This window comes from Myxocyprinus asiaticus, chromosome 12 (genome assembly GCF_019703515.2).
Source record: "Myxocyprinus asiaticus isolate MX2 ecotype Aquarium Trade chromosome 12, UBuf_Myxa_2, whole genome shotgun sequence".
In the NCBI taxonomy this organism is placed as follows: domain Eukaryota; kingdom Metazoa; phylum Chordata; class Actinopteri; order Cypriniformes; family Catostomidae; genus Myxocyprinus; species Myxocyprinus asiaticus.
The window spans coordinates 35553461-35574055 of NC_059355.1; the positions used below are offsets into that span (position 1 = coordinate 35553461).

Genomic DNA, 20595 nt, shown 5'->3' on the forward strand with positions numbered 1-20595 from the left:
GCCTGCGAGGGAGACGGAGCCAATCTCTGAAACTAAACAGTTTCAGAGATTGGCTACGCCTGCAGGAATAACCCCATCGTGTCAGCTATGATGCAGCATTCATGACTGAACTGAAAGGGAACTACTCATTTGTTTTCTACATGTTCAAGTAATCAGTTTCTTGTCAGATGGACAGGAGATAATCTTCTATGTGCAAAGAGCATCCAAGAAAACAGAAGCTGGTGCATGATCACACTTTTTAATAAAAGGACCTGAAACTTCCAGATAGAAATATACCTTGAGCACATTATTACTGCAAACATTTATTAAATAACTAAATCAGGCACTCTATGTTAAAATTAGAGTCTAGTTTTTGGTTTAATTTTTGATTGACATTTTATTTAAAATCCATAAATTATGACTTTGCAAATGCATAAGCTGCTGAAATATGACTTTGCCTCATGTACAGGCCACTTTGAATACAAAACAAATAACCAAAACAAACCAAAACATTCTTACCATTTTTTTTTTTTTTTTAAAACACTAGGACAAAATCAAAATATAATGAAAATAAAAGCAGAACAATGGAATAACAGTCATACAGCTTTGGCATCCTGAGTGGTAGAATTAAGGCCCATTTTCTCAAGCTCTAACCAAAATGTCTCATTTATTCATTATTTTTATATAGCCTACTTTACTTTGCTTCATATAACCTTAATTAATAAAAAGCATATGAAATGTAACTTTTTTTTCAACAGACTCAATTTTAACACCAACATGATCCAGACTGAGCCTGCATTCTGAGTTGTCTTAAAAGGTCAGTTTTTGTGTATCCTTATGACAAAATGCTCCTCATTCTGTACATACACTGGCAGCCAAAAGTTTGGAATAATGTACAGATTTTGCTCTTATGGAAAGAAATTGGTACTTTTATTCACCAAAGTGGCATTCAACTGATCACAATGTATAGTCAGGACATTAATAACGTGAAAAATTACTATTACAATCTGAAAAAAATGTTCAGAACTTCTTAAACTACTTCAAAGAGTTCTCATCAAAAAATCCTCTACGTGCAGTAATGACAGCTTTGCAGATCCTTGGCGTTCTAGCTGTCAGTTTGTCCAGATACTCAGGTGACATTTCACCCCACGCTTCCTGTAGCTCTTGCCATAGATCTGGCTGTCTTGTCGGCACTTCTCACGCACCTTACAGTCTAGCTGATCCCACAAAAGCTCAATGGGGTTAAGATCCATAACACTCTTTTCCAATGATCTGTTGTCCAATGTCTGTGTTTCCTTGCCCACTCTAACCTTTTGATTTTGGTTTTCTGTTTTAAAAGTGGCTTTTTCTTTGCAATTCTTCCCATAAGGCCTGCACCCCTGAGTCTTCTCTTTACTGTTGTACATGAAACTGGTGTTGAGCAGGTAGAATTCAATGAAGCTGTCAGCTGAGGACATGTGAGGCGTCTATTTCTCAAACTAGAGACTCTGATGTACTTATCCTCTTGTTTATTTGTACATCTGGGCCTTCCACATCTCTTTCTGTCCTTGTTAGAGCCAGTTGTCCTTTGTCTTTGAAGACTGTAGTGTACACTTTTGTATGAAATCTTCAGTTTTTTGGCAATTCCAAGCATTGCATAGCCTTCGTTCCTCAAAACAATGACTGACTGACGAGTTTCTAGAGAAATCTGTTTCTTTTTTGCCATTTTTGACCTAATATTGACCTTAAGACATGCCAGTCTATTGCATACTGTGGCAACTCAAAAACAAACACAAAGACAATATTAAGCTTCATTTAACAAATCAAATAGCACAAAAATCAATTGATTTTCTAGTACCAAATTAGCAATTAGCAGGATTACCCAAGGATAAGGTGTTGGAGTGATGGCTTCTGAAAATGGGACCTGTCTAGATTTGATCAAAACTGACTTAGTTTTTTCAAATAGTGATGGTGATGTTTTTTACATCAGTAATATCCTGACTATACTTTGTGATCAGTTGAATGCCACTTTGGTGAATTAAATTACCAATTTCCTTCCGAAACATCAAAATCTGTACATTATTCCAAACCTTTGGCCACCAGTGTAAATGTAACACTGACATTATCCACTGCACTGCCCTCTTTAAATTTCCTCCTTTCTCTCTGTTTTGTTCTTCTTCATCTTTCTAATACTGCATTCATTTTCACAGCTGCTGAGGTCCCAGCATGACTTTATTGATGAAGTTCACAATGGCCGTTGCTGGTTGCTCTGGGTCATGCTCTGCAAACAGGTGACACACGTTTCCCAAACCACCATTGCGCCGTGCTACAAATCCAAACATCCTATAGAAAACAAAAATAAAAGGAAAATACCATGATAGATCAATAAATTAAGTGAGCCTCATACTAAAATATACAGGGTCCCCACCAGTGTTGGGGGTAATGTGTTAAAAGTAACGCATGTTACATAATCAGATGATACTTTTTCGAGTATGGGTAAAGTAACGCAATATGTTTTTATTTTAGGCCATAATATCAGTTACTTTTTAAATAAAGTAACGCGTTGCTTTTGTACACCTCTACTTTCCCTGTATTGCGAGAAATCAGGAGTAAAAGTGTGCAAACTTCAGGAAGGAGACGTAGTGCATGATGGGTATTGTAGTTTTATAAAGTGTGAGGCCAGAGACTGTTTAGCAGAGACAAATCACTTCTATTTAAATGAATAGGAGAAATTGGAACGCCCAACCAAGAAGCTTTAGCACCCAACAGTCAATGGAGGTAGAAAGGAAGTAACATCTTGCAGGTAAAAGAGCCAATCACCTTTTAGATACAGACATTGCCTGTCAATCAACTCGCTTATGTGCATGCGCATTAGCTATACAAGCCTGGAAAGCCGGCTCAATTCACTGACTTATGCAGCCGAACTACTCTGTGTTACAGCTCCCCGTAACTGGGAGAATGGTATGAGAAAAGCTGACTCTGGATCAGTGGCTCCAAGCAACTTTTTACATCGATTGTGTACGCAGAGAAAATGTCTTAGTTTCTAAAAAGATTCTAAATTTTTGTTTTAGAATAAGCAAGTAGACTGATTCATGAAACAACCCGTTTTTATGACATTTTAGTAACATTAAAAACGATTCCATTCAATTTGTATCAACATGGCGCATGAAGTTGTATGCGATCAACCAGTGGTGTGAGAAAAAAGTTTTCCATAAAAATTAACTTTTAAATAAATGAAGTTACTTTTTTAAGGAATAACGCAATATTCTGAGTTACTTTTAAAAGTAATGTTACCCAACACTAGTCCCCAGGCCCTTTGACCAATTCCAAGCCTAATATTTAAAGGGTTAGTTCACCCAAAAAATTAAATTCTCTCACCATTTACTCAACCTGTATGCCATCCCAGATGTGTATGACTTTCTTTCATCTGCTGAACTCAAATGAAGATTTTTAGAAGAATATTTCAGCTCTGTAGGTCCATACAATGCAAGTGAATGGGTGCCAAAATTTTGAAGCTCCAAAATAAAAGTACTACAGACGACTCTGTTAGTTAAGTCCATATCTTCTGAAGCTATATGATAGGTTTGGGTGAGAAACAGATAAATATTTATGTCCTTTTTCCTTCACTTTCACTTTCTTCTGTTTTTGGTGATTCACATTCTTTGTGCATATCTCCCCCTACTGGGTAGGGAGGAGAATATATGACAAAAAATGACTTAAATATTGATTTGTTTCTCACCCACACCTATCATATGTCTGAACACATGTATTTAACCTCTGGAGTCATATGGATTACATTTATGCTCTCTTTATGTGGATTTTGGAAGTTAAAAATGTTGGCACCCATTCACTTGCATTGTAAGGGCCTAAAGAGCTGAAATATTCTTCTAAAAAATCTTCATTTGTGTTATGCAAAAGAAAGAAAATCATACACATCTGGGATGCCAGGAGGGTGAGCAAATGATGAGAGAATTTTCATTTTTGTGTGAACTATCCCTATATGGCTTATATTTAAAATCACTTGTTTTGTTTTATAAATTAGCTAATTCTGACTGGCATTGAAAATACACTTGTCTCACTTTCAGATTTACAACATATTTTGAAATACACCAACAGAAAACATAACATAAGAAACTGATTCAAAGATAATCACGCACACAGGAAAAAAAATTAAAGAGTGTACAAGTAGAAAAAAAACACTTACTTGCAGCAAGGGTTATCAGCATCAGTCCACCTGGTACACAAACACACACACACATTTACAGAGGCTAAGCAACATGTACAATCAGAGCAAGCAAGAGAAGAACATCAAATAGGACAGAAGAGTATATGCGTGTGCAAAAACAATGGACGACACTTTGACACACTTAGATCAGTGTGAGTGCCAAACCCTCTCCTTTAGACATTTTCACTACACTGAAAGCAAGCAATACAAACATGCTGGCTTGGACATACAATAGGGTAGAGTACAATGGCAGGTCTCATTTCCTATTGTCTGTTTTAAATGTTTGATTAATCATGAATTTCACCTTCGATCCAGTGGATCCACACTGCTGAAAGTCACACTTTGAATAGGATAATGTCGCCTGAAAAACAGTCTGAGAGAGAGAGAAGATATGGATTATATGTGTGTCTGTGCATGTGTTTTTCTTTTAAAGAGATGGACAGAATAAGACTTTAAGAACTGTTTTATCTGCATTGTCTTATATATGAATATTAAAGGCTTGGAAATATGCTTGGAAAATGAAATAAAGCCACAAGTTAACAATGCAAATTGAATTGCTTGTCCACCTGTAAGCATTATTCAGTGTTTGTGTGTACTTGTTTTTGTGACCACGTACCTGCGCTGATTATCAGTGAGGGTGATGCCCTGTGTGGACACTTTGAAGTGGACAACTGTTGGCGAAGGACGAGGCTCTTGGGTCAAAGTGCACATGGTTGCCTTGGAGACAGCTTGCGGGCCAGTCAAAGAATCCGTTTCCACAGAGTTTAGGTACAGAACATTACAAGCTGACAATGAGCAAAACAGTAATGAAGAACATTAGACAAGGAAGGAGTACAAGGATCAGATGCATGTAAGTTTTTATTTTTAATTAATTTGCAATATTGAATACAAAATATCATGAAGTCACAGTATGATTAATAATCTCAACGTAACACTTTTCACAGTGTATTCTTTCCACATCCCGATTTCTCAAAGAAATCTCACCTGCCCCCTGTTTCAACAGGTCCGCAGCTGTGCTAGTGTTTGTTCCACTTTGCAACTCCTGCAACTCTCGAACAAGATCTGAAATGCATAATCAGAGACTCATGACACACTCTTATGACAAAAATGTATCTTGGATGCATTGCCATATGGCAGACAGAGGTTTAAGTGTGTGTTTGACCTTTATCTGGGATGCGCAGAACACAAGGAAGAGACACGGGTGTAATGGAGTGCTGATACACCAAAGCAGACAGGGAGCCTGGAAGGAGAGAGAATAATCAGAATAAAATCGGCAGGGTGCGCTGTTTTAAAATCAGAACACTAGAGGCACGTAAAGAAACAAGGCATCTTCTTTTTTCTCTCACCAAAATAGGTTTCATTTTGGCAGCCTTTGATCTTCACTCCTTTTGCTCCACTCTCAATTAGGAAGTGCCTAACGAGCTGCTCCTGAGGGCTGCCCTTCTCCCCATGGTTACTAGCGTGGGGTAGAGGTGTGGCGACTTTGAGGGCCAATCCATATGCGCCTTGGAATGAATTACTATCCCTAATGATGAAGCAGCCAGGCTCCTTATCTTTTAATACTGCGATAGCTAAAGGGGAGATATATATGTATATATATATATATATATATATATATATATATATATATATATATATTGTACTTCTGTTAACAGAGTGACAGTAATATGTATTAATAGACTATACAACAGTGCTGAAGGAATGATCAGTCATTTTATTTGCAACTTGTTTGCCTATGCAAAGCTCGCAGCCACAGCGCTCGGGTGTTGTGAGTAGTTGCCAGGGCATTAATTTGCAGTTGCTAAGGTGTTTCAAGTGGTTTTTAGCATGTTGCTATGCAGTGTTGGGGAGTAACTAACTCAAAGTAGTGACACTACAAACTTAACTAAATTTTCCAGTAGCGTGACAGCAGTGGTGTTGCGGGGTGGGGGGGGGAGGCTTAAGTCCCTGACATATTTTGCCAAGCCCCTGATCTTTCATAGGTACCCCCTCCTTATTGGTTTGGTCTCAATAAGAAGCAATATAAAAACTACTAAAACTATTGATCCAGATAGAGAACAATGACCATTTACATGTTAGTTGGAATAAAAATTTATTTTAGGCTTGACTTGTGCAGTTGTTGGGTGTCATAACAACTAAAAGTAGCTAATAATATCAACATAAATAACCTCAGACCATCGCAGGGCCAGATTTATCATATGGGCAATTGGGCACGTGCCCAGGGGCACCATGTCCATGGGGGCACCTCGCAAATGCCTTTTTTAAAATGGTCTTTAGTCAGTTTTAATGTCAATGATTATTAAAGCTTTTCAGTAACATTAATCAAGTGTAAATTATTATCCAGAGTTCTGGACCACTACTGAAGCAACACGTAGATGGCGCTGTCACGTGGTACCTGTAACTTTACTTAGCTGTCCAGGATAGACCAATCAACGTTGTTTATTCTTACTGGATGAGGATTTTATATATATATATATATATATATATATATATATATATATATATATATATATATATATATGCTTTTATAGATACTGCTGAGGTGGATATCCATTCACAGGTATGAATCCTTGCAACTATCAGTTTTTATTTATAAAATACTATCCAGTGTATAAAGTCTACAATAAGATATCCATAAAACATTTGAGATTTAAATGCAGATGAAAGGAGGATTTGTTTTTCTGAGCTATCAAGCACCCCCTGCAGGAAGAAAACTTTGTGTCTCGTAAGACTCAGACAGTGGCTGACAATATTTGCATTTTTCTGTCTGTTCCTCACACCAAACAATTGTATGAATTTAGAAATGAGTCATATGGAGTTTGGAATGAAGGTGAGTCAAATGATGTCTGAATTTTTGGTGAGAAATCCCTGTTCATATTTTATTGTGTACTTTGTTTATATCTTACCCTGGAAAAGATGCTTATACTGTTATAGGATATTATTTGTTACTATTAGTACTTATTAGTAACTACAGAAGTGTTTAGGGCTGCACACTTGCAGTGCGTTCTTCTGAAAAGTTTTATAAAATTGCTTGATATTGTGTGGTCTTGTGTGCACCCTGCATTACTCCATGTCCGGAAATTGAAAACGTACATCCGTTATAAATCATGGAATACTTCCACACTCAGAAAAAAGGTAGAATGCAGTGGGAAGTACAATTCATTGTAGTGAATCAGATCATTTGGATGATTCACAGAAATTAAATGGTTTAAATAAACAATTCACTTGAGCCCTAGTGAGGAAGTCACATCAAGTTCTTTGTTAAAGAAAAATTGCTGCTGTTTGTCACTGTTTTCGACAATGTTTTGATAGCTTCATTGTAGTTAGCTACTTTTAGTTAGTAGCTTGCCGTGTAGCTGACTATTATTTCTAAAGGGTAGAAATTTGACTGTAGTTTAGCTACTTTAATGTATGAGTAGCTTGTTGCTTGGAGGCTACAGTTTTAATGTAGCTTGGGTGTTCTGGGAGGTTGCTAGTGCATTGCTAGGGTGTTCTGAGGGGTTGCGCCAAGTCATAAAAGCCAAAGTCTTGATATTATTAAGATCTCTATATAGGGGTGTCAAATGGTGCCATGCGAGGGTCGGACGTGTGAACGGCAAGCTCTGCGCACTTTGCTAATTTTATTACTATTTGTGTCATAAACCAGTGAGATTTGATACACCCTGATTCTAAACTGTTCTATGAAGACAAGATGTCAAAGAATTCAAAATCCTCGGGCTCTGGAGATATTAAAAGACACTTACGTGCTTAAGCTGATGCGACAGACAGGGCCGCAGACCAGGGACTCAGCTTGGACAGTGCGGTGGGAGAGATTCTGCGTCAGCTGTCGAGCATGTCGGCAATGCAGGCGAAGGTCGTTGTAGACTTGGAGGATCTTGCTGTAATACGTCGATCGATCACTGCCATGGAGACGAAATTCACTGAGTTGGTTTCAAGAATTGGGGATGTCAAGAAACGGATCGATTATCTGGAGTCATCGGAGAGGGAATTAGCTGCTAATCTGCTAGTGACCAAGATGGAATTGCAAGGCATTTGGGAAAAACTGGAGTATTTGAAGAATCGTAATCGACGAAACAATGTCCGAATTGTTGGAATTCCTGAGCATGAGGAAGGCCGAGATATGGTAAAATTCCTAGACAGGCTCTTTCCGAGTCTGCTCGACATAACAGGCCATAAGCTGGAAATCGAGCAAGCTCACAGGGTTCCGGCTCGGAGATACGCAGAGGGAGACAGGCCCCGATCAATTCTGGCTAAATTTCTGAAATCATCCGATAAAGATCTCATGTTACGTGAGGTGAGGAGTAAAGGAGAGCTTTCTTGGAAGAACCGCAGCATTTTCTTGTTCCCAGACTTTGCAAATTCGACAAGAGAGAAAAGTGACACCCGGTAGCGGCGGTACAAACAAATGGATTAATTTCAGATTATTTTACTCTGGATAGGGGCACCTGGCAGGGTTGCCCTCTTTCCCCATTATTGTTCTGTCTTGCCCTGGAACCATTAGCAGCCATGATAAGAAAGGAAGATGATTTTCCAGGGGTGATGGCGGGAGGTGTGGTGCATAAGCTTTTGCTTTACGCAGATGATATTTTATTATTCGTCTCTGACCTCACTAGATCTATGCCTTGCCTCCACAGGATTATTAATTCCTTCTCTAAATTCTCAGGATACAGTGTCAATTGGTCTAAATCTGAAGCTTTGGCTCTGACAGTGTACTGCCCAGTAACAGCTTTTCAACTGGGCGCCTTTCAGTGGCCCAAACAGGGCATTAAGTATTTCGGCATTTTATTCCCAGCAAATTTGTGTGATTTAGTTAGAGTTAATTTTGAACCTTTAATAAAAAGGTTTTCGAGTGATGTGAGTAGGTGGGCTTCATTACATTTATCTATGATTGGGAAGGTTAATGTTATTAAAATGAATTGTATTCCAAAATTCAACTACCTGCTACAGTATCTCCCTGTAGATGTCCCCCTCTCTTATTTCAAGCAATTTTATAGCATAGCCAAGACCTTTATTTGGAATGGTAAACGTCCCAGATTACATTTCAACAAATTACATAGACCGATTGACAAAGGTGGGCTAGGCCTACACAAGATTTTGTTTTATTATTATGCATTCAGTCTCAGACATTTTGCTCACTGGTCGCTTCCACCTGAGAGAGCCCCTCCCTGGTTTTGTGTTGAACAGGAAATCCTTGCCCCTATTTTGCCATTGCAAAGCCTTTCTATTAAACTAACTGGAGAAGTTAAGTCACAAAAGTGTCCAGAGTATTTAATTCGGACATTTATTTAAATGTAGCCTCGAGCATATGGCCGAACCCAAAATTAGGTATTAATAAGTTCCCTTTCTGTTGGTTAGAGTGGATTGTGAGGGGGGTTACTACACTCGGTGACCTATATGAGTGGAGTGTTGAGATCTTTCGAAAATTTGGTTCAACATTTTAAGATTCCTAGATCTCAGTTCTTTAGGTATTTACAGCTGCGCCACCTGTTCTGTACTACCCTAAAGCGGTAGATACTCTGGAAGTGGTGATTACTGCTTTTGGAAAAGGTCATGAGGCATCGGTGTATTACTCCCTGTTAATTCAGAGTCTGAGGGACAGAGCTTTGTCTTCTCTCAAGAGATTATGGAAAAAAGATTTAAATTTGGTATTGGAGGAGGAGGAGTGTGGGCTAGGATTCTAAAAAGCATCAAGTCCACATCTAGAGATGCAAGGATCCATCTGATGCAATTTAAGATTTTGCATCGATTCAATTGGACACCCTCTAGATTGTATAGGCTCGGTCTTAAAGAAACACCCACCTGCCAATCAGAAGACAGGGACACAACACATGTTTTTTGGGGATGTGTTAAAATCCAAGAATTTTAGTTGAGGATTCAGAGCTTTTTGTGTGAGGTATTGGACACTCAATTTTCATTTTGCCCCAGACTCTGTATCCTGGTGATGGGACGGATATTAACATTGGGGATAGTTATTTAAAAATTTGGGTCCTAGCCAGAGTCATGCTTGGCAGAAGAATCATCCTCAGGGGATGGAAGTCGGCTGGGGCACCCTCGTTTAGGGAGTGGTGCGGGGAGATGGGCGGGGTGGCGGCGTTTGAGGAGGTGATTTTTAGAAGGCTGGGAAAATGGGATTTGTTTGTCAGGAAGTGGGGGGGTTATTTGACCTCTTGGGTTCTCATGGAGGGGCTGTGGAGAGGGATTTGTAGTTTATTTGGGTATGTGTATTATTGATGTTGTTTGAATGTATATCTTTTTTTTTTTTTATGTTTTTTTTTTTATTTATTTTTTATTTGTTCTATTTGTTGGTGACCACAGTAGTGCATGTTTGTGTCTGGTGGGGGGGAGGGGTTTAATGTGAATAACTGATTCTGTATTTTATGTTGTGTTTGTATGTTTTATGATTAGAATCAATAAAAAATTGTTAATAACAAAAAAGATCTCTATATAGCTTGAGTTCCTCCTTTAATGTAAGTCTATGAGAATCTTTTGCCCATTTTATTATCTTTCAGGTAAAATCATTATTCCAGACACTTAGAAAAGTAGTAGCATAACTCTTGTCAACAAGCTGCACACATTTAGGTATAATTCATAGAACAAACCTAAATACTTAGGGTTAGTGGTTTGTTCAAATCCCTTGGTATGTGCAATAGTAATAGTGATGAGTTGGGAGATGCAGACGTTCTTACCCTGGTCTCTAGAGATGCCAGGTTTGTACCAGTACTTAGAGCTGTCTTGGACAAACTTGGAGCTGAGGTGGTTTTCCATTTCCTCCACTCCACTAGAGGGGGTTGCTTTGTGTCTAGCTGTTACAGGCAACTCAGAGGAGAAGGACACATGAAACTGGGCAGAAGTAGGAGGTTTTGCAGCTGATTTTAATGAGCTTCCGCTACTGCAATCAAACACATTCTGAAGGGGTGTTGAGCGTTGCTTTTCAGGAAGAGGAGGTTGGGGTAAGGAGGCTGGGATGGTAACAGCAGTGTAGCCTGTATACAGTACATGGGGCACTGTCAGAAGAGAATAGCTGTATGACGCTATAGGGAATGAGGGTGTGACATAGTCATCAGGGTCAGGGGACGATGCTCTAAGGTCACTGTTACTGCTTTCCCCATTGGATGATGTGCAGTCGGTCAAGGGGCTCAGGCTTTGCCTTTCAGCGTTGATGTTAAATGAAGGGAATTCAGAGGCGGAGCTTCTCTCTGAAGAGCTAATAGGTGGACCTACTGAGGCTGATGTTGTAGTGTAGCATGAGCATGGGCACTCATCTTTATTCTGCTCTGATTCTAGGAAACTGTTGCTGAGAGAGCTTGGGGTGTACGTTTGTACCTGCACTGACTCCACCCTTTTGTATGTGAGAGCGGAGTTAGGGCATAATGGAGCTGTGTTAGATGTAGATTCTACGATGGGTCTTTCCTTAGCCTCGGAGTGCTGTGGTTCTGTTTTTTCTATAGTTTCCCCATTGACAGTGATGACAACAGTGATCAGAGACCCAGGGAGAGTCTCACATTCTTGACCTATACTTTTCACTGGATCTCCATCCTCCAATGGTCTGCTGTTAGAATACATAGAAGGATAGTACAGTGATAGTACACCAAATTATTTATTTTTTATCGAAAACATGCCAGCAGGTAACCGATCAGTTTAAAGCACCTTGCTTGGCTCTTATCACAAGGATAAAATAAAAAGTGTGGCTGAGACTAAATTAATGTATATGAAGGAAGATAATTACCAGTCCTGGGTAGAAGAAGAAAAGGCCTTAATGTGACATTTATCAGCTTCTAAAACCTTTATACCCCCATCTGTAAAACACATCAAATCAAAAAGAGTGTGAGGAATGAAGAAGGTAGCTGAGAGTTATATACAGTCTGGTTACAGTCTGGTGGGGGGGTGGGGCATCAATATTCTAATGTCCTGTTTTAGCAGATATACAACATTTTCCTAGTTTTTTCATCTGGGAAAATGGACAAAAAAGATTGTTGACTCATCTTGTTCGCAGAGTCGTATAGGCTACAAATTTTTCGTGAGTTCGAATCCAGGGTGTGCTGAGTGACTCCAGCCAGATCTCACCAAATTGGCCTGGTTGCTAGGGAGGGTAGAGTCACATGGGGTAACCTCTTCGTGGTTGCTATAATGTGGTTCCCTCTCGGTGGGGCACGTGGTGAGTTGTGCGTTGATGCCGTGGAGAATAACGTGAAGCCTCCATAGGCGCTATGTCTCTGCGGTGACGCGCTCAACAAGCTACATGATAAAATGTGCAGATTGATGGTCTCAGAAGCAGAGGCAACTGAGATTATTCCTCCGCCACCCAGATTGAGGCAAGCCACTATGCCACCACGATGACTGAGAGCACATTGGGAATTGGGCATTCCAAATTGGGGAGAAAAAGGAGAGGAAAAAAAACACCACCTGCTGATAACTAGCATGTAGCATATCATGGCTTTTGGCTATTTAAAAAGTGCTTTGATAACCCCCCCCACCAATTTCCTGCTAAAATAGAACAGTCTGGTTCCAGAAGTAAAAATCCCATTAATTTTCTCCATAGGCAATTTTTTTTTTATTGTTAACTATAAACCTTGAAATACAGACCTACCGTGAGCTCCGAGCTTGTTAGTTGATAGTACGTATATGATTCTATTAAACCCATCAGTTGGCATTATTTATACAATTATACAATTTTATTGTTTAATAGTGAAATTCCTGTTTAAGAACTACACTATCCATGTTGCTGAAGAGCAAAGATCCACCAATCAGAGAATTGTGTCAAAAGAGCCCTGCAGCGACCTCCCACTTTCGTGACTCACTGTAAATGATGCAATCCAATCTGTCTCCCTATACTCTCAAACTACTTATGTATGTGTTGTATATATTTGAATATTTTGCATCAAAATTCAAATATATTGTTTCTGTAATTATAATCAACAACTTTAAATCAGTAGTTTTACTTATTTTCCATTATGTTTAACTGGATTACATCAGTTGCAATGCTGCATGGGATTGTAGTTCATGCCCTCATGAAATACGTCAAGTACACAGTCTTTTACATTTATCTTTTTGTCCAATTTTCAAATCCTTCTCCCTATAGGAAAAATTTAATGGGAAAAATACTTCTGGAACCAAGACAACTGAAAAGTATGCGGGCAACGTTGCGATCTATAGGAATTACATAACACAGATAAGAAAACTGCATTCTTCAAATGGGTTCATGGGATCTTTAAAGACTATAATACCATGAGGTGCATATATTTGATTACCAGTTGTACAGTGCTGACTTTCCTCAGCTGAAGCATTGTTGTGATTGGCTCGTTTTGGGGATGGAGTGAGAGCAAGTTGGGAGGAGTTTGTGGAATGACTGATAGAGGTGTAGCCAGGACTCTCTCTAAACCTTTGTGGAGAGCAGGGACAGGCGGGATGAGGGCTGTGGTAGCCACTGCTTTGTGGGCTAGGATATGGACTCAGTGGGGTAATGATTTCAGGTTGGGTGTCCGTGACATATACTGCTGGGTCTTGCTTTGGAGCAATGTGGCAATGTCTGTAGGACAATAACGTCACAGGTGACATCACTGTTTTGTGACGCCTGTATTCGGAATCTTGAACTCCTTCCCAGTGAGGCTCTGCTCTTCCATCCCTCCAGTGCCCAGGCCCAACCCTCATAAACCCAAACTCTGCCGCTCTAGACCAAGGTAGACCCTCTAACTCTCTTCCTCGTAAAGAATAGAGGGCAACATCCTCCCGTAAATGGGAACAGTCTCGGCAAGAGCACAATGTTGGTGGAGCCGAGTTATAACATAACTCTCGGTAGGGACTGGAAAGCAGTGACTGATTGGGGGATAGAGAAGGAGGGATGTGGGTGTGACCCCGAGGCAGGGCAGAGCAATGGAACAGAGGACACACCTCCCCAGAAACAAATGTGCATGTCTGTGGAGGAAGTGAGTGGGAATGGGAAGACTGTGAGTGGGAAAGGGGCGTTTCTTGAGTGGGGCATGAGTACAGGTGTCTGACTGCTTCAGAGCAGGCATGGTGCAGACAGCGTCTTCTCTCCCATAAAAGATCCGGCTGGGATACACACAGGTCTCGAACTCCCAATGGAGCGGTGTGGCAGCAGGGAAGTGTGTGGTGTTTGGGGTGGACCGTTTGTGCCAGTGCATGTGGGTTGGTCATATCTGGGACACAAAATGAATGAGTGTGGGAATATGGACGACCATAACAGGACTGAACAGTACAATCTGGTCTGAGAGGAGAGCAGTTGCCATCGTCCAGTATTGCTGTTTCTCTGTGTTTGTCCCTGTCTTCGTCCTTCTCTCTTATTTTTCTTTCAACATGGGACGGAAGTGAAGAGTGGGACATGGAGGGTGAAGAGGAATGATTTGAGTCTGTGGTGAGCGAGAGAGGCTGGATGGAGTGATGAATGAGAGGAGTAGAGGAGGAATGACAGGGTGAGGGTGTGGAGGTTTTGATAGAGGCTGGGCATCTGCTGGGACTGGAGCATAGTGCACGACGCTTCTTCACCTGAGCGTACAGACTGCCGTCCAAAGGCCCACGTGTGTGACAGATATCTACACATCACAGAAATACACAGTGACAACCATATTATTCGAATTCTGCATTCCATTCAAAGTTAGATGTGGGATATCCCTAATTGATATCTTTGACATCTGACCATAAAGGCATTCCATTGCCTGATGCTTGGAAGATGACATATAAAGAATCAAAATTGCAATGCTAAAACTAAAAAGTCTTCTGGCATTAAGAATGCTATACAGTACTAGCATTTGTTCTGCAGGTGTAAAATTAACTATAAAAAAATACATTGACTGTGTTTCGGATTGGAAATTTGACTCATTGATGCATTTATTTGCTTAAAAGTGAATATATATATATATATATATATATATATATATATATATATATATATATATATATATATCATTATCTGTTTTAATGGAGGCCACCATGTTCTCATAGAGTTGTACACCTGCATCTTGGTGATATCGATCTTGAGGGTTTTCACATGAGTTTGGAAGTCCAACTTCAAATGGCATTCTGTTACACTTTTCCAAGTGAGAAATTCCAACTTTTCAAGATGAAATGAATAAACAATTTTTTTTCTATTTTCTGTAAACTTCTTTGGAACAATATATATTTTAAAATGTATAGTATTTATACTATACATATAAACTGAATTTAATTGAATGATTAGTCACATCTTCGGAGCAGGGGCGCAGCTAACCATTTACGGGGGGTGTATGCAATAACAATAAACATGTAATGCAATTTTTGCAAACTCATTTGCCATGATGCATACCCCGTTTTTGCACTAATGATTTGGAGGGTATTAGCAGTGTTGAGTGCAGTCTGATGAACTTGGCATAACTTAGTGTACGACAATATACTTGAACTGAATTTGGATGTGTGTTTTTTTTCTTTTTTCTTTTTTGTTGTTGTTGTTGCTATTAACACTTTTTATTGATTCTTATATAGAAAAAACAGAGTAAACAAAAAATATATATTCAGAATCAACTTTAACCCACATTATTTCCCCCTCTCGCTCCTCTCCCAAACCCCACCCTGTCCCACAACAAACATCCCTGTGGTCAAAGCTTAAATTACACAATGCACACATATAAACAAACAAAACATTTGAGAAAATAAAAATATAAAAACCAACAAACAAAGAGAAAAGAAAGAATTCCACAAAGAACAGAATCCACAATTACTACCGCAATTTTGTCTCTCTCCACAGAGCCTTCCAGAAAGGACAAATAAGTGTCCCATTTCTTACCATACATGTCTAATTTGCCAAGCTGTTTAAATGACATCTTTTCAAATGCCGCCACCCTGCCCAATTCGGTGAACCATTCTTGAAATGAGGGAGCACCACTTGACTTCCATCCTATAAGAATTATCTGTCTGCCAATCATTACACTAGTTTGGGCCCAGCTTTTTGTATATTTGTCACCTAGTTTAATAACCACCCATCACCCAATATACATAGTCTGGGGCAGAATGAAATATGAGTAGATGTGTGTGTTTAGTGTTAAGAGTGATTACACATACCCTCAACACTATCCTGATGGTGAAGGTTAAATTTCTCGTATGAGTCCCAGCGCACAACAGGATCCGTGGTGCAGTAATCCACAGTTACTCCCGGTTCATTGCTCTGCAATTCTCCACCTCGAAACACACACACACACACACACACACACACACACACACAAAGCATAAAGACAGAGCTAATGAATAGAGTGATGGTGGAAAAAGTGTGGTTGATAGGTATGTACCTCTTGCCTTTTGTGGACCAGAAGAGAAGACTAACTCCACTGTGGCATCAGCAGGGAAATGGTCATCTATACACATACACAATTAAGCATAATAATGCTTTTCTACTGTTCTTTAGAAACTATTTCAGTGGGGAGTACAATCAAACAAACAGTGTGTAAATATACGTATTTACCTGTGCAAGCATGGTCAAGTTCCCCTTTGCCAAAGGCAAGCTGAGATTCATGAACACTGCAGGTGTGAAACTGAACCCTGAACACACATTCTTTCTTACTCACACCTGAGTGGCGGTGATAACACTTCACCTAAAGAAAGACAGAATGAGAAAAAAAAGCATTCATTTGCATTCATTCTGGTGTCTTTTAATTATCATTTAATGATTTGAAGAAAATTTAATGGTGCTTTCTATGCTATTTGGCAATTTGAACAAATCCCTAACCCTTTGTCTTAAACTTTGGTGCATAACTCTTCCCCCGTTTGTGCTACAGATTTGACTGATACCTCAAATAGTGTGGCTTGAAACGAGGCATATTATTACCTTTCGAAGCAAGCAGACTTATGATTTTCGCCTGGTGGACAATAAAACGGGTGATAATATACCATTGTCTTAAATTGAAGGAGGGACCCAAGCCATACCTAGTGACCAGAGTAGATTGGGAGAGGGCTCTTTAAGTAAATGCCAAGCAACTACCCAGAACAACTACACAACAATGCGCTAAAAACACACCTTAGCAATAGCATGAACACTCTGGAAACAACCCACAACAAAAATGGCTGCTAGTTTTGTACAGGCAATACCTTTAAAAAATGTAATAATCTAGTCTAAAATATTTCCACCCTTAAAATAAATAATAAAAAAAGAATACAAACCATTTACTAAAACAAGAATACATTTGTGTTTACAAGTCTTTCTTACCAGGATGTCTCCCTTCAACAGTAGAGCTGGTTCAATATTCATACACAGCATTTTACTGTTGGGACCCTGAATATCACTGTAACACATACACAGTATACATACAACAAGAGTCAGCAAAGCACTTTTTTGGCCTTTTGATGATTTATAAGGTAGTCAAGTGAGAAGAGGAATTGATTAGGAAAAGTTGTTGGTGGTGGTGGTGGGGGGTGATTCAATGGACCCATTTACTATTTGGCAGACGAATATACCAGCTGCAACGACTGATAAATCTTTAGGAAGGGAGAGTAACCTGTGAAATGCAATGGGATATGTGAGGAAATACTGCAGATGGTGTTATCAGTGGATGCATACAATATGACTTATACTGTAACGCTAGATGAGTTCTACACACATGTATGTGTGTATCTGTATTTGATGGTGTAGGCCTACCTCCTCCTGACTGGTAGTTGAGCAAAGCTGGAATATAAATCTGATACAGAAACAGAGATGAGCTGTTCATCTTCATAGCGCCAGAGAGAAGACTGGCAAAATAATATATATACCTGTGATGACAGAGATAAAGAGATCCTACTGTAACTAACAACATGTGTGCTGCCTTTCATTAGGCTCATCACAATAATTTCTGGCATTTCGACTTGATTTTATGAATTTATCGATTTCTTTCATTTGTTTAATCACAAGTAAATAACAGGTTCAAACAGGTTTCCTGAACACTCCCCAGTCTGGCAATAGTCAATCTAACAGATAGTCCCACCTAAAACGTAGGCCATTGTTTTAACCGATGTTCCTGTGTCGGGCTGATCAGGATGCTCAAACAAAAAGAGCAATTTAGATGTATTTTTTTTGTTTCCAGTTACCGATACCATTAAAAAAATGCACAATTTGCAGTCAGCCATGATTAATATATTCTACAAGCAAGTGTCAAATCACAGCTGGTCACTGAGATAAAGAGAGCAGCAATCAGCTGGTCATATGATCTTAATGCAATATGTTGGCCCTCATGGGGGCTTCATCTAATGTGAGTTTACATAGTTTTAAACACATTTTTTTCAGTAGAAGTGCTTTAAATATATATATATATATATATATATATATATATATATATATATATATATATATATATATATTAGTGTAAATCTTTTTAATGAGGAAAAATGAGTGTTCTTTTGAAAAACTTTCAGAGCAAACAATCCAAAGTCAATCTACTCTTTAAACCACTTTGATTAAATGCAAAGTTGAAGTGAGTTATTTTGATCAAAATGTACAGTACATCATGACCAAAGTCATTCTGTAACAATTAGTAATAAAAGTTGGTTATACCTGTTCTGAGAGGGCTGGAGAGAGGGAGAGATTTTATCCTCACAGAATTTCTTCATAGCAACTGTGGAGAGAGCCTGATCTGCCCTGCACACACACACCAACACACACCGACACACACACACCGACACCGACACCGACACACACACACACACACACACACACACACACACACATACACACCCATTAAACAACAAGCATCAAATATTAGAATAAAATGACAAAAAAGAGCTCTTGTAAGCACTTTATTATAACTTAATTTTCTGAGAGGTTCAATGTCTGTTTTTATTTTTGTTTGTTTTTAATGAAAATTTCTGAACTATTTGTGGTGATGTTCCCATTCTGAATATCCATAACTGGTTAGTGTTTTTGTGTAAGTACCCTGCTGATATCTTGCTATAGTGCATGTAAGCTGCTACAATTACTCCTGTTTTCCCTTTGTTTCCCTGAGGAAGAGACAGGTAGAGAAACGGAAAAGGAAGGAAAGATTTATTTTTAACAACAAATAATAATTCTGGGTTCTGAGGTTGTCTATTTCTCCCACAAAGTCAAAATACACAATTATATTAAACATCAAATAATTTCTGACTCCTAACCTTGCAGTGCAATACAACTACATTTTGGGGGTCACAGGCCAGCCAGCACTCCATGGTCTTGCAGACAGCGCATATTTTATCAAGGGGCAGGGCATGCAGATCGGGCCAGCCGAACTCTTCAACCTGAGGCAGAGGAAAGAGGCATCCCAGAAATGCAGAAAGACACATCAAAACAGTAAGTGACAGAGTGATTTCTTTTTTTAAAATATCTGGAGCGTGGAATTACTAACAAAGATGATTTTAATCATTTAAGGATGAAGATACCTTTGGATTAAGCTTGCAGATATCATGCCGTTTCTCTGACAGATTTATAAGCTGTCAAAGAGTGAAAGAGAGAGTGCTAACATTAAAACTCAACAATGTACAGGGGTAAATCTCACAAAGCATGTCTATAAGATGTCTGGCACTGATTATTGAGACATGGGACAAAACATCAACTTTATAATTTAAAGGTATAGTTCACCCAAAAATTAAAATTCTCTCATCATTTACTCACCCTCATGCCATCCCGGATGTGTATGACTTTCTTTCTTCTGCAGAACACAAACTATAATTTTTTTTTTAAAGAATATCTCAGCTCTGCAAGTGAATGGTGACCAGAATGCTGAAGTTCCAAAAATGATATAAAGGAGGCACAAAAGTAATCCATAAGACTCTAGTGGTTAAATCCATGTCTTTAGAATTGATATGATAGGTGTGGGTGAGAAACAGATCAATATTTAAATGCTTTTTTACTATCAATCTCCTCCTCTGACCAGCCCAAACCAGTAGGTGGCTGAATGTGAAAGTGAAAGTCACTTCCACACCAGAATGTAGAAGTGAAAGTGTAGATTTACAGTTAAAAAAAGGACTTAAATATTGATCTGTTTCTCACCCACACCTATAATATTGCTTCAGAAGATATGGATTTAACCACAGGAGAGTTATGGATTACTTTTATACTGCCAGTTGGGCCTTCAAAGTTCTGGTTACCATTTACTTGCATTGTGAGGACTAAAAGAGCTGAAATATTCTTTTAAAAATTGTGTTCTGCAAAAGACAGAAAGTCATGCACATCTGGGATGGCATGAGGTTGCGTAAATTGTTGGGTGAACTACCAATTTAACCTGCCATTAGTTTTTGAAATAGCAACATTTCTACTATGAAATTAATCAGATATGATCACTAGAATTTTCTTAAAACAAATATATAATTTTATTTGATTTTCTCTTTATTTTATCAAAGTAATGACATTACATCATTACTAACTGCACTTAAAACCACCTGTTCTCAGACCATACAGCAATACATCAGACATATTAAAATGTATA

General features: G+C 38.9%; 1 protein-coding gene across 3 annotated transcripts in view; it reads right to left on the minus strand.

Annotated features, from left to right (window-relative positions):
* Nucleotides 1-256: 256 nt before the first annotated feature.
* The window catches only part of LOC127449508 (tensin-2-like), a 33759-nt gene continuing 13420 nt past the window's right edge, over nt 257-20595 (minus strand). For 2 of the 3 annotated variants that reach the window (XM_051712993.1, XM_051712994.1), the window contains exons 5-24: nt 19550-19600; nt 19286-19408; nt 19071-19135; nt 18693-18776; nt 17802-17914; nt 17601-17661; nt 17373-17448; nt 16632-16761; nt 16459-16524; nt 16235-16351; nt 13432-14733; nt 11910-11979; nt 10870-11732; nt 5530-5754; nt 5346-5423; nt 5168-5245; nt 4800-4968; nt 4488-4556; nt 4163-4192; nt 257-2301 (exon numbers count right to left, since the gene is read on the minus strand). In XM_051712993.1, the coding sequence (XP_051568953.1) occupies nt 2163-2301; nt 4163-4192; nt 4488-4556; nt 4800-4968; nt 5168-5245; nt 5346-5423; nt 5530-5754; nt 10870-11732; nt 11910-11979; nt 13432-14733; nt 16235-16351; nt 16459-16524; nt 16632-16761; nt 17373-17448; nt 17601-17661; nt 17802-17914; nt 18693-18776; nt 19071-19135; nt 19286-19408; nt 19550-19600 (3909 nt within the window). In that variant the 3' untranslated portion in view covers nt 257-2162. The remainder of the gene's footprint in view (nt 2302-4162; nt 4193-4487; nt 4557-4799; nt 4969-5167; nt 5246-5345; nt 5424-5529; nt 5755-10869; nt 11733-11909; nt 11980-13431; nt 14734-16234; nt 16352-16458; nt 16525-16631; nt 16762-17372; nt 17449-17600; nt 17662-17801; nt 17915-18692; nt 18777-19070; nt 19136-19285; nt 19409-19549; nt 19601-20595) is intronic. The other variant, XM_051712995.1, reaches the window with a different exon arrangement.